Source organism: Hyperoodon ampullatus, assembly GCF_949752795.1.
Source record: "Hyperoodon ampullatus genome assembly, chromosome: 13".
Taxonomy (NCBI): Eukaryota; Metazoa; Chordata; class Mammalia; order Artiodactyla; family Ziphiidae; genus Hyperoodon; species Hyperoodon ampullatus.
This window is the reverse complement of record NC_136926.1, coordinates 76,656,867-76,668,826: the sequence shown is the minus strand read 5'-3', so window position 1 is coordinate 76,668,826 and position 11,960 is coordinate 76,656,867. Positions and strand designations below refer to the sequence as shown.

Here is an 11,960-nt window from a genome sequence, read left to right as displayed (position 1 = left end):
CTGTAAGAAACAAAAAAACAAAAAAACCCACAATTGTGTTAACTCTCTTTCTTTAAATTCATAATTACTATTCTAAAATGGGCTTTCAAAATTGCTTGGCAGTCCTACAATTCCCTCAATAATTCACTCTGCCATTCTTGGAGACAACCATTTCTACCTTCTTTCTCCTCAAACCTCCAATACTTTCCACATGCCAGCCAAGCTAGTATCTTTGCTTCATACTTCACTGAGAAATTAAATGGAAACCCCCAAACCTTCCCACCACTAAATCTATCAAATTACCTCCAAGTGTATCTATTCTCTGCTTTCTCTCCAATTACAAAAGAGGCCAGGCTGCATTTGTGCTCTGAATCTCACCCCCTCTTACCTTCTCAAGGATTTCACTCTTGCAGTTGTTGCCTGTTGTTGCTGTTGCATCATCACTACCTCTCAATTTACTGGCTTATTCTCACCAGCATATGAACAGGATCTAATTTCTCATGTTAAAAACCTTACCTACATGACCTCATGTTCCTTTCTAGCTACCAGTACTTCTGCTCCCCTTTATGGCAACATTTCTTGAAAGAGCTGTCTTCTCTGGTCATTGTCTCTCTTTAGCCCACTCCAATCAGGCTTCTATTTCCACCAATCCACTGAAACTACTATTGAAGTCATCAGTGACTTTAATCTTCCACCAGATTTCAGATCCATCCTCATCCTGACTGCTGAGTAGCAATTGACCCTCCTTGGAACACTCTTCTCTTGGCTTCCAAGATGGCACACTTTCTTGGTTTCCCTCCTACCTCACTCCTCTTGAACCTCTTAGTAGTTCCTCTTGCTCTGCTGAATTTCCAAATATGGGAGTGTCCCAGACTTGGATATTCTTCTCCACGGTTACTCTCTCCCCAGGGCCATCTCATTTACTTCCATGGATTTAGTCAAATATTGTTGACTCCATAATCTATATTTTCAATCCTGACCTCTGTTGAGATCCAGACCTGTATAACTAACTTCTTGATATTTAGACAGGTAACTCTCAGACATCTCGAATTTGACACATCTAAAACAAAATTGTAGATTTGCTCCTAAAACTTGTTCTTTACTTTACTTCCTTACTATTGTTATCACTCATTATTTATTCAAATTATTCCAGACAGAAATCTCAGTGACATCTTGGTTTTTCTCTTTCCCTCACTCTTCATACCCAACCTGTCATGCCAATTCTACTTTCAAAATATATCTCAGGGACATCGCTGGTGGCGCAGAGGTTAAGAATCCGCCTGCCAATGCAGTGGACATGGGTTCGAGCCCTGGTCCGGGAAGATCCCACATGCCGCGGAGCAACTAAGCCCTCAAGCCACAACTACTGAGCCCGCTCGCCTAGAGCCCGTGCTCTACAACAAGAGAAGCCACCGCAATGAGAAGCCTGCGCACCGCAACCAAGAGTAGCCCCCGCTCGCCGCAATTAAAGAAAGCCCAAGCGCAACTAAGAACCAACACAGCCAAAAAAAAAAAAAAAGTACACACACACACACACACACATATATATCTCAGATCTGCCTTTTTCCCTCCATTTTTGTCCAAGCTGCCATCATCTCTTGCTTAGATTGATGCATTAGCTTCTGTCTGCAGCCTAGACTCATACCCTTTTCCAAAGCATTCTTACAAAGCATAAGTATATCTAATCGGAATGCAAATTGGATCAAGTCATTCTACTACTTCAACTATGCAAAGGCTTCCCTTTCTAACTTCTAACCATAGTGTTCAAGGCCTTCTGTGATCTGGCTATACCCCCCTCCAATTTCATCTTTTGATACTCCATCTCATTTCAAAATGCTCCAGCCACACTGGCCTTCTTTTTCCAGTTCCTTAAATACACCAAGGCTTATGCATATACTGCTCTTTCTTCTCTTCCTATTTCCAAATAGTTAAAGCCCATTCTTCCTAGTTTTCAGGTACAATGTCACCTTAGAGAGGCCTTCCAAAGTAATCACCCTAATTAAGGTAAGTCCTCCTCAGCCCTTCCCTCTCAACCTGTTTGTTTCCTTGCCTGGCTGCAAGCTCTGTTCTCTGTTGATCTCGTTCATTGCATCCCATGCCTAGCAAAACATAGGTACTCCATAAATAATACACAGGTTGAATGGTGAATGACTTTATAATTCTTAGAAAGGGGTGGTTTCCCTACATTTACAAATGGCTTAGGAAACATGGTAAGGTTTGTTGTTAAAGGTGCTGCCCAGGGAGCCAGAGATATGAATACAAGCCCCGAGAGCTTTTTAGGCCATATGCACATGGCACAGCTCTTAATCTGCACTTTTATTTACCCATATTTTCTACCTTGGAAATAAATAAATACATTAAGAGAAACAGTCAAATACTTTGCTGAGCTCATAAGGCACAAGACTACACAATTCTCCTGATCAAAATATAATGGCTCTATGAAAAGGACATTAGGTTAGTTCAGAATGTAGTCTCAGTAAACTCATACTGTTTTGGGGACTTCTGATTTAATCTAATTAGAAAACTTGTATAGAATTGATATCAAGCTCAACAATTCATTAATTCATTCAATCAATATTTGTTGAGTACCAACCACATACCATTCTTCAAGAACTGGAGAGACACTGGTTGAAAAGGATAGACAACATTTTCTCTCATGGAGCTGAGTCTAGTGAGAGAGACGGACAGTAAAAAATAAGAAAATGAATGCTGGTAAGAATCATGAAAAAGATAAACCAGGCTGATGAGGGAATTACAGTGGTTACTTTGAATTGGGTGGTCAGAAAGGGCCAACTTGAAGAGGCTTTATATAAATTGAGAACTAGATGGGAATCCACATTTTATAAAATCTACTGGCTTCTCATTTTTAAAAATCAGGACATTTGTTCATCTCTAGTCTTCTGTCACCTCTTCATAATTTCTTGAGGATGATTACAATATTAAGTGTTTCTGTAGTATGACAAAGAAAGCAAAATGGTCTCTAAATTTGATATGTAGCATTTACCTCCTTATGAAGACTTTTGTAGCTTCAGCAAGAAACCTGAATTCTTTTTTTTTTTTATTGGTCCATGGTTAACTGAAGGATTTCCTTCTCTTAGATAACAGTAGAAGCCAATTATTTTCAAGAAATGCCGGTTCTTATTTTGCTTTCCTCAGTATGAAAAGTTTAGTTGCAAAGAGCCTGGAATTTCAAACTACATGTCAAAGCTAGTTACTATAAGAATCAAATGTATACTAACAGACAACAGTGGGGATGCAGAGGGTAAAACTTTTTCAAAACCTAAAGAACTTATGTAATGGAAAACGAATCTATCAAACTAATTTATTTGGGTCTTTGAAAATTTTTAATTTAATCACAAGTTTTAGTAAATAAAGAGCAAAAAAAAGTTTTTTTTTGGCTTCACCGCACGGCACGTGGGAGCTTAATTCCCTGACCAGGGATTGAACTTGCGCCCCCTACAGTGGAAGCACAGAGTCTTAACCACTGGACTGCCAGAGAAGTCCCTAAAGAGCAAATTTACCTCACTAGTCTTCACTAGGTTGGAGACTCTGGAAGTGGTTAAAGTAGGCCAAAGTAACCATCAAAAGTAGTTTCTGCCTTCTACTGTAGTATTAGGTAAATCATCCCTGGTATGATAACATGTTCACTTACTAGAAAACAAAAGTATGAGGGAGGGGGTTATCCACACTTTAGTGATTCAGTAATTTAAAATTTAAAATTTCACTTTGACCTTTCATAAAACTTTAGAAGTGCTAAAACACTTTCAGGTTTACTATTATGTAATTTTCATAAAGTCTTGTGAGGTATAGAAAGCATATTATTGTTTTCATTCTCTTTGATGGTAAGACAAAAGAATTTGTTAGAAAGGTGACTATATTTATAAAATCCATATAAAAATAAATTAGGAAATGATTTATGTTATTAAAGCATTCATTATAAGTTCATTATTTGATACATGATGGACAGCTTACAAACAGAGAAAGCTAAAAATTTAAAGAACTGTCAAGTAATTGTCAGAAATAAAGATAAAGCATCTGTGAAATCATAAAGTCAATGAGAAATTATTAGTACTATTCAACAATGCATATTTCATATAGAGATATTTATAATGTTTCCAGCTTTTTTGAAAATCCGTATCTAAAAATATCCAAGGTTGCAAATGCCAACAGTTCAAGAGAGGGTTGCTTTTCCACTAAGATAGTAGTTTAAAATTTTAAAAAGCAGACTGCTATCAACAAATGACAACCCTAAATAACATTACTGACAAAGAATTTAATAACTATAATGACACAAAATGGTAGTTTACAGATAACATAAATATTGCTACATTAAAGTCCCTCAAGAAATCTATTCATGAAATGATCTAATTGAAATAAATATAATGGAGTAATCTTTAACGAAATAAAAGGAATTAAAATAGTAAAACAGGACTTCCCCGGTGGTGCAGTGGTTAAGAATCCACCTGCCAATTCAGGGGACATGGGCTCGATCCCTGGTCCAGGAAGATCTCACGTGCCGCGGAGCAACTAAGCCCGCGTGCCACAACGACTGAAGTCCGTATGCTCTAGAGCCTGCGAGCCACAACTAATGAAGCCCGCGCACCTGGAGCCCGTGCTCTGCAACAAGAGAAGCCACTGCAATGAGAAGCCAGCGCACCTCAACGAAGAGTAGCCCCTGCTCGCCGCAACTAGAGAAAGCCCGCGCGCAAACAGTCCTCTAATATAGACATGCTTTGAACAGAATTTTCCAGATATTACTGAAGACTCTTTGGAGAAAAGCAAATAATTTACATTCCTCACCACACTGAACTGAAGGAATTATTTATATGCTATCAAAAACACATAATAAAGTTTTTAAATACTGTGGTAAGTTTATATTAACTATTGTGTACTTTATGATTGGTATGCTGTTACAGTGAATAGAAATTTTTATATTAAGATTTTTTTAAATACACAAACAAAGTAAACCATAAAGAAGGCAATCAACACAAAGTTTCCTATAGTTAGTCCTGAAGGGAAAATAGGAATGATGAGATGTGGCACTCTCAGATTGTGATTAGAACACAGATTCCACAGATGAAATGCATGCAGAGCATCCTTATGTAGTATAAAAATAGTCTAAAATCCAATTATTTTACCAATATGCAGATACATTTACTATTTTTGATTAGTAGCATATAGCTTTAACCTATTATTTTTAAACGTACAGAAATAAAATAGTAACCAAACCAAGTACACTGCAACGTTACAACTTTCAAACATGTCTATTCATATGAAAGGCTAAATTTATTTCACAGTTTGCTTGTAAGAGAGTTAACAACCAAAATAAAGTTGGAATATTGTTACCTGGACAATCTGGAGAATTTTAGGAATTAGAGTAGCCAATTACAAAGCTCTTTAAATATACATTATTTACACAAAAAGTAATTAAGAAATTGGTAATCAGCACAAAATGTTAGCGGCAGTTGGCTATCACTGTTCAAAGATCAACAAGGTAGGTCTAGACAAAGTTATGTCCTTAAAGGTCAAATAATGGTCTAAAATAGTTTATGTTAAAAATCAGGGTCATGAAAAGACAATTCAGCCCACACTGATTTCACCTCCCTAAATTTTAGTTCAGAGACTATCTGAACCAATTTTCTTTTTCTGTAAGAAAAGGAAGTTTGATAGCACCTTGAATTGATATCCCCTTAAAATTACTTAAATTACTCACAAATTCATTCAGGTCGTAAGTCAATCTGATGTTTAGCAAAGTAATCTTTCAAAAGGTGCGCTGATGGAAACAAATGAAGGTCAAGGATACTATGTATAGAGAGGTAGATAGTGCTACTACTCAAGCATCGCTCTTGGAATAATTCAGCAAAATTGTTAACTATGGCACTTCTGGATTTCTGAAAAATTTTAGTCTCTGGCTTGCTTTTGGAGCATAATTTCAAATTAACTTTTCATTACTTTGCAAACTTAACTTTAATTTGTATCATTTTTACTTCTGTTTAAAAAGAGTGAGGATGGGAGTTTTACAGCTTGTTTTGGAAGAACACGTTTCAGTGATTAGTGACTGTCTTGTGTTTAAAGAATCCATATTTTGCCATAAAAATCAATGTGAAAATAAATGGGAAGTCTTACTGACATTAAGATATTTAACAGCATACTAAGGGGGGCTCACTTGAGATATACTGTGTATCTTGCTAGCTGGTGCCTTTCCAAAAAAAACATTAGCATTTAGATAAATGGAGTCACAAATTAATAAAAATTATCACATTAAAAATACATTATATTTATTCACCAGGTAATAAACATACTAATTCTACTACAGTTCAAAGCAAATAAGAATTTAAACATTTTTTCTTTAAATCACCTCGGAAATGTATTAATTTCATACAACATAATCTTTTTTTAGTAAAAGTAAACTAAAATAGGTAATTTATATAGCTTATATTCCTAAAATAAAATATATTTTAATGAATATACACTTTCTCATTTCATTTTGCTTGGATATAGGATATAGTGTTTCAAAATGAAAATAAACACGCATAACAAAAACCAAAACCAAAACAAGTATGCAAAAACATTTTATTTATAATAGATCAACATTTTTGACATGAAAGGTAGCCACTTTCAATTTCTCAGGAATGCCTAGAATCCAACAGTTTCCATAAAGACTAGTTAGTTAACAATTATTTCACTGTAGGTAAAAGAAATAATTTCAGAATAAACTTTTTAAATGGCTTTGCCTATGGCAACTTATTTTATAAGCTTTAATATGTGGTAAGCTAGCTTTCCCAGGAAGTGAATATAATCCACCTATGTTCCAAGTGTATTAAACCAGTTTATACAACAAACATGACAATCACCCATTTGTATCAGCTGTGCTCAAAAGAGAATTCTCTTTACCAAAATATGCATTTTTCAAAAAGGCCTCACATTAACCCCTTAAACCAACCACCTCCCTTCTATGTCCAGGACCACTCTTTTCTACTTCAAGTTGCATTACTTTAAAGACAACTGTCAAATTCCAGCGGAACGGTACACTGACTTAAGACTCTATGTAATATATATCAAACACAAGAATAGTCACTGACTTTAAGGGACAAGGTGATGACTAACCAGTAATAATTTAGCCAATGTCATTTTTAGTTTAGAGGGAAAAAAGCAGCCCCCAAATGTCCTGAACTTTTCTGTACTTCTCTGTAACACACAGAATGAAAAGATAATCTCTGAAATTAAAATCATTAGAAAACATCTTAAAATGTTTTATGTAAATGGGTGTTAAATATTAGATTCAAACCATATTTTCTTCTGTATTTTGGTTTGGGGAAAAATGTCACAATTATTAGTTCTTCTTACTTAAATTTAGTTTTGAGAATTTAAATCTACTACACACCAGTATGTAAAATTCACCTTGGTTAACCATTCCCCATGCTTCTGTGCTGGGTTTCCTCAGGTAAGTCCATTATATGCATGTAAGTGATGGGGAGGTTTAAATAGCACTTAAAGAATATTCATGAGAGTGCTGAAATATTGAAAGTTTCATTATTATCTACTTACTGTAGGATTTGCAATTCAAATTCATTGCAGTATTATAAACACTGTGTGAATGGAATGCACACAATTCCTACAGACACACAAACTGAAGTCCAAAAGGCACAGAGTAATGCTGGTGGCTCTTTCTAGTCAGTTAAGAAACAATAAAAAGTCTGCATTATTCTTTCATAATTTAAATACTTAAGTAATCTCCACTTTTATTACTTTATAACAATGACTGCAAATTTACATTATTTTAAGTATCACTGTAATAGCTTAGTGTATCATACAGATATTTGCTAATATCCCATCCAAAAATTTAAAAAAACTCATATATATATAATTATTCTGAAAGACAAGAACATAGAGGAGGGACTTGGTACAGACTATCAACTCAATTTTTTATCACCACAGTTGTAACTCCAAAATTAACAGATATACAGCAATAATCAAAAGCAGTGCAAATATCTTTGGAGGTTAAGATAAAATTATAATGCAAGAACATAAAAAAGAAATAAAAAAAGGCAAGTACTTCAAGTACAAGGAACCAGTCTGCTTGAGGTCCATTTAGTGTTTACTGGGGACTTCCTTCCTGCTTTTACTTCTTTCTCTGAAACACATTGGCCAACATGGCACCTGATGTTGTCAACTGGCCCATTTTGTTCAAAAACTTGGTCTTTGTATCTTCACTCACTAAGCTTGCAGCAATTGACATTGAGCTAGGAAAGAAATTTTGAAATTCGCGTAAAGCAATTAAAAAACTAAAATATCTATTTTTTCATTTATTTAGTAGTATAACATTAATAAATACATTCTGAACTGGTATCACAAAAGGGAAACGAGTATTTATGGAGTCGAGTTTTTTGGTACCATAATAGGTTAGCAGCTTTCATGTTCATTGTTTTTTTAAAGGAAGCAGTGTGGTATAGTGATTAGGAGCAAGTGTGGAATGAGACTGAATCTCGATTCTGTCATTTACCAGCTGTGTGACTTTGGGCAAGTTATTTAGTCTCTGTTTCCTCACCTATAAAATGGAGATAATTCTAGTACCTACCTCACAGTGCTATTTAGGATTATACAAGTGTAAAGTGCTTATTAGCAGTGCCAGGCACGTAATAGCATGCTCTAAGTGTTAGCTATTCTTCTTATTATCAGCATTACTTCATTTAATTCTTAAAGCAACCCTGGAAGATAGATATTATCCCTATTTTCACAGATGAGTAAATGAAATCACAGTGAGGTCTTTAACAATCCTATGACATATTACTTTTTTTTTTTTTTTTTTTTAATAGTTTTTTTTTTTTTTTTTTAGATGTTGGGGGTAGGAGTTTATTAATTAATTTATTTATTTTTGCTGTGTTGGGTCTTCGTTTCTGTGCGAGGGCTTTCTCTAGTTGTGGCAAACGGGGGCCACTCTTCATCGCGGTGCGCGGGCCTCTCACTATCGCAGCCTCTCTTGTTGCGAAGCACAGGCTCCAGACATGCAGGCTCAGTAGTTGTGGCTCACGGGCCTAGTTGCTCCACGGCATATGGGATCCTCCCAGACCAGGGCTCGAACCTGTGTCCCCTGCATTAGCAGGCAGATTCTCAACCACTGCGCCACCAGGGAAGCCCCTGACATATTACTTTTTTGGGGGGGCGGGGTTGGGGAGAAGAAACATGTCCTCAGTTGCCAATTGCACTAGTTTTGATGGACAGTGTCAAATCTTTTCCTTTCTTTTTGACCAACCTTCTGTGTAGGAAGTAAGCACAATCTAAATGACTACTAAAGACAGCTGGTTTATCATATTACTGAACAGAGTATTGCTAAAGGACAATTTTTCAGTGATCCAACAATTGTGCTGTAATGGATTCAGGAATCCAGCTTATTGGCCTTGTGGCTTTGGCCAAGATGCTTTAAATTACTCTGATTCAGTTTCCTCCTCTGTAAAAATTTTCAACTGTTATTGCAAAATATCTTGAGGACTAAGTGAGAGAATATGTTTGAACATGTCGAAGACAATGAGTGGCGAGCGAGGTACAGGAGCTCAACAGACATCTGTTAAATCTACACATGAAGTATGTGCTGCTACCTAAGACCTCTGGTTCTATGGGGTCTTTAAAGGTGTGTGCCAAGTTACTCAGTTAAATACGCGACCATGATGCCCATCCTGAAAGTCTCTTCTTCCCATTGCTCTCCTGCCAGTACATCAACCCGGTCTGTCCCTATGTGCTCTGAATACCCCCTTCTGCTGCTTTTCCTCTTCCCACAAAGTAATTCTCCATAAGGCTCAGCATTTGCCTCTAGTTCTTTAATTACAAAACTTACTCACGCTGTAAGTTTTAAGTAACATCTCCTTAGGGTGACTCAAAACTATTTATTGAATCACAACATTTTTCCTGAGGGCCAGTCCCACATTACCACTGTTTGCTACATAAAGCCAATGTCTCAAGGTTTTTTTCATACCCTAACTTTAGAAATAACTCCCCACTTTTATTTCTGAGAACAAGTCTTTCACCTCCTTAGGCAGCTTTATTCCTAGGTATGTCATGCTTTTTGTTGCGATGGTAAATGGGAGTGTTTCCTTCATTTCTTTCTGATTTTTCGTTGTTGGTGTATAGGAATGCCAGAGATTTCTGTGCATTAATTTTGTATCCTGCAACTTTACCAAATTCATTGATTAGTTCTAGTAGTTTTCTGGTGGCACATTTAGGATTTTTTATGTATAGTATCATGTCATCTGCAAACAGTGACAGTTTTACTTCTTTTCCAATCTGTATTCCTTTTATTTCTTTTTCTTCCCTGATGGCTGTGGCTAGAGTGAACATCCTTGTCTTGCTCCTGATCTTAGTGGAAATGCTTTCAGTTTTTCACCGTTGAGTATGAGGCTTGCTGTGGGTTTGTCATATATGGCCCTTATTATGTTGAGGTAGGTTCCCTCTATGCACATTTTCTGGAGAGTTTTTATCACTCACTTTTATTTCTTTACTTGCCAGTGGTTCTATCCTTTTCCTCTCTTCCCAACAGTGACTATAATGGCTCTCCATTTCAAACTATCATCAAATCTTGTGACTTTATTCTACAATATCTTCTCTATTGTTTACTTCTATTTCTAATGCCAATACTTTACAACTGAATTATTCCCAAAGTTTTAGATCTGGCCTCCTTGTTTTAGTCAGATTCACCTCTTAAATAATCACTTCTTTATATCACACCCCTTCTCAAAATCTTCAGTGGCCACTTACTACCTACAAGATAAAATATGCATGGCATTCAAGAAACATAGCAATCTAATTCTTATGTGTGTGTGTATGTGTTTTAACCAACCATCACTACTTAACTTCTAGACCCCCTTGAGTCAGGTCTGCCTAGTCTAATTGTTCAAACCATTCTCAACTTAAATATTTCTTCTTTTATCTCGTGTCTAGCCATCTTTCAATTCCCAGCTCAAGCCCTATCTTTTCCATGATGCCTTTCCTTAACACTCTAGGTTTATAGTACTGTTTTTTTTTTCTGTAGGAAAGTGTTAAGTAAAAGATAAGTATGATTTTAATTTGTACCTACAAAAACAGGATACATGGCTCAGATAATACTTGAGATACCATGAAGTCTTTTTTTTTTTTTAATATTTATTTATTTGGTTGCACTGGGTCTCAGTTGCGGCAGGTGGGCTCCTTAGTTGCGGCTCGCCAGCTCTTTAGCTGTGGCATGCAAACTCTTAGTTGCGGCACACATGTGGGATCCAGTTCCCTGACCAGGAATTGAATCCGGGCCCCCTGCATTGGGAGCATGCTTCCCTGGGAGCGTGCGCCACCAGGGAAGTCCCCCATCAAGTGTTAATGATATTCTAAGAGGAGTGCAACAATGATGCTAAGGAGTCTGGAAACCATAAGAGATAAAAGTGAAAGGAATGAAGAATGTTTGGTTTGGAGAAGAGAAGATTTAGGAGACTTAAGATACCTCTGTGTGTTACTTGTGAAAAATGAGATATATAATATATATATGCACGGCTGTATATATCCATAGAGCTCTACTGATGCACATCACAATTACCTGGGGGAACTTTTTGAAATGTGGACACCTAGACCTAACCCCAGTGATTCTGATTTTTTCCATCTGGGGTAGAGGACCCAGGTATGTATTTTACAAAGCTTTCTAGTAAAAAACCATTGCATTATGGGTTTTTTTTTTTTCTGAAGAAAGGGTTTACATTTTTATCAGTTAGACAAAAGGGTCTGACTCTGACCCCTCGGCCAAATGATGAAAACCTGGTATAGAGAGTAGATGTTATAGGAAGGGAGACTTTAACTCAGGATGAGAAGGGAATATTTTAAAAACAGAGTTGTTAAAAATGAAATGGGCTGCCTTGTAAAGTAATGTCTTCTTACTGCAGGCTTTCAAGGGATTCTCAGATCTTTCCTTTGCAACTCATAGCCAACCAGCTGTCATTTCTTATTGATTCTGAATCTATAGAATC

General features: G+C 36.4%; 1 protein-coding gene across 6 annotated transcripts in view; it reads right to left on the bottom strand.

Annotated features, from left to right (window-relative positions):
* Positions 1–7,714: 7,714 nt before the first annotated feature.
* Positions 7,715–11,960, bottom strand: part of RELCH (RAB11 binding and LisH domain, coiled-coil and HEAT repeat containing) — a gene marked incomplete at its 5' end in the record, with an annotated part of 122,022 nt that continues 117,776 nt past the window's right edge. For all 6 annotated transcript variants that reach the window (XM_079718045.1, XM_079718046.1, XM_079718050.1 and 3 more), the window contains one exon: positions 7,715–8,222. In XM_079718045.1, coding sequence (XP_079574171.1) covers positions 8,102–8,222 — 121 coding nt within the window. In that variant the 3' untranslated portion in view covers positions 7,715–8,101. The remainder of the gene's footprint in view (positions 8,223–11,960) is intronic.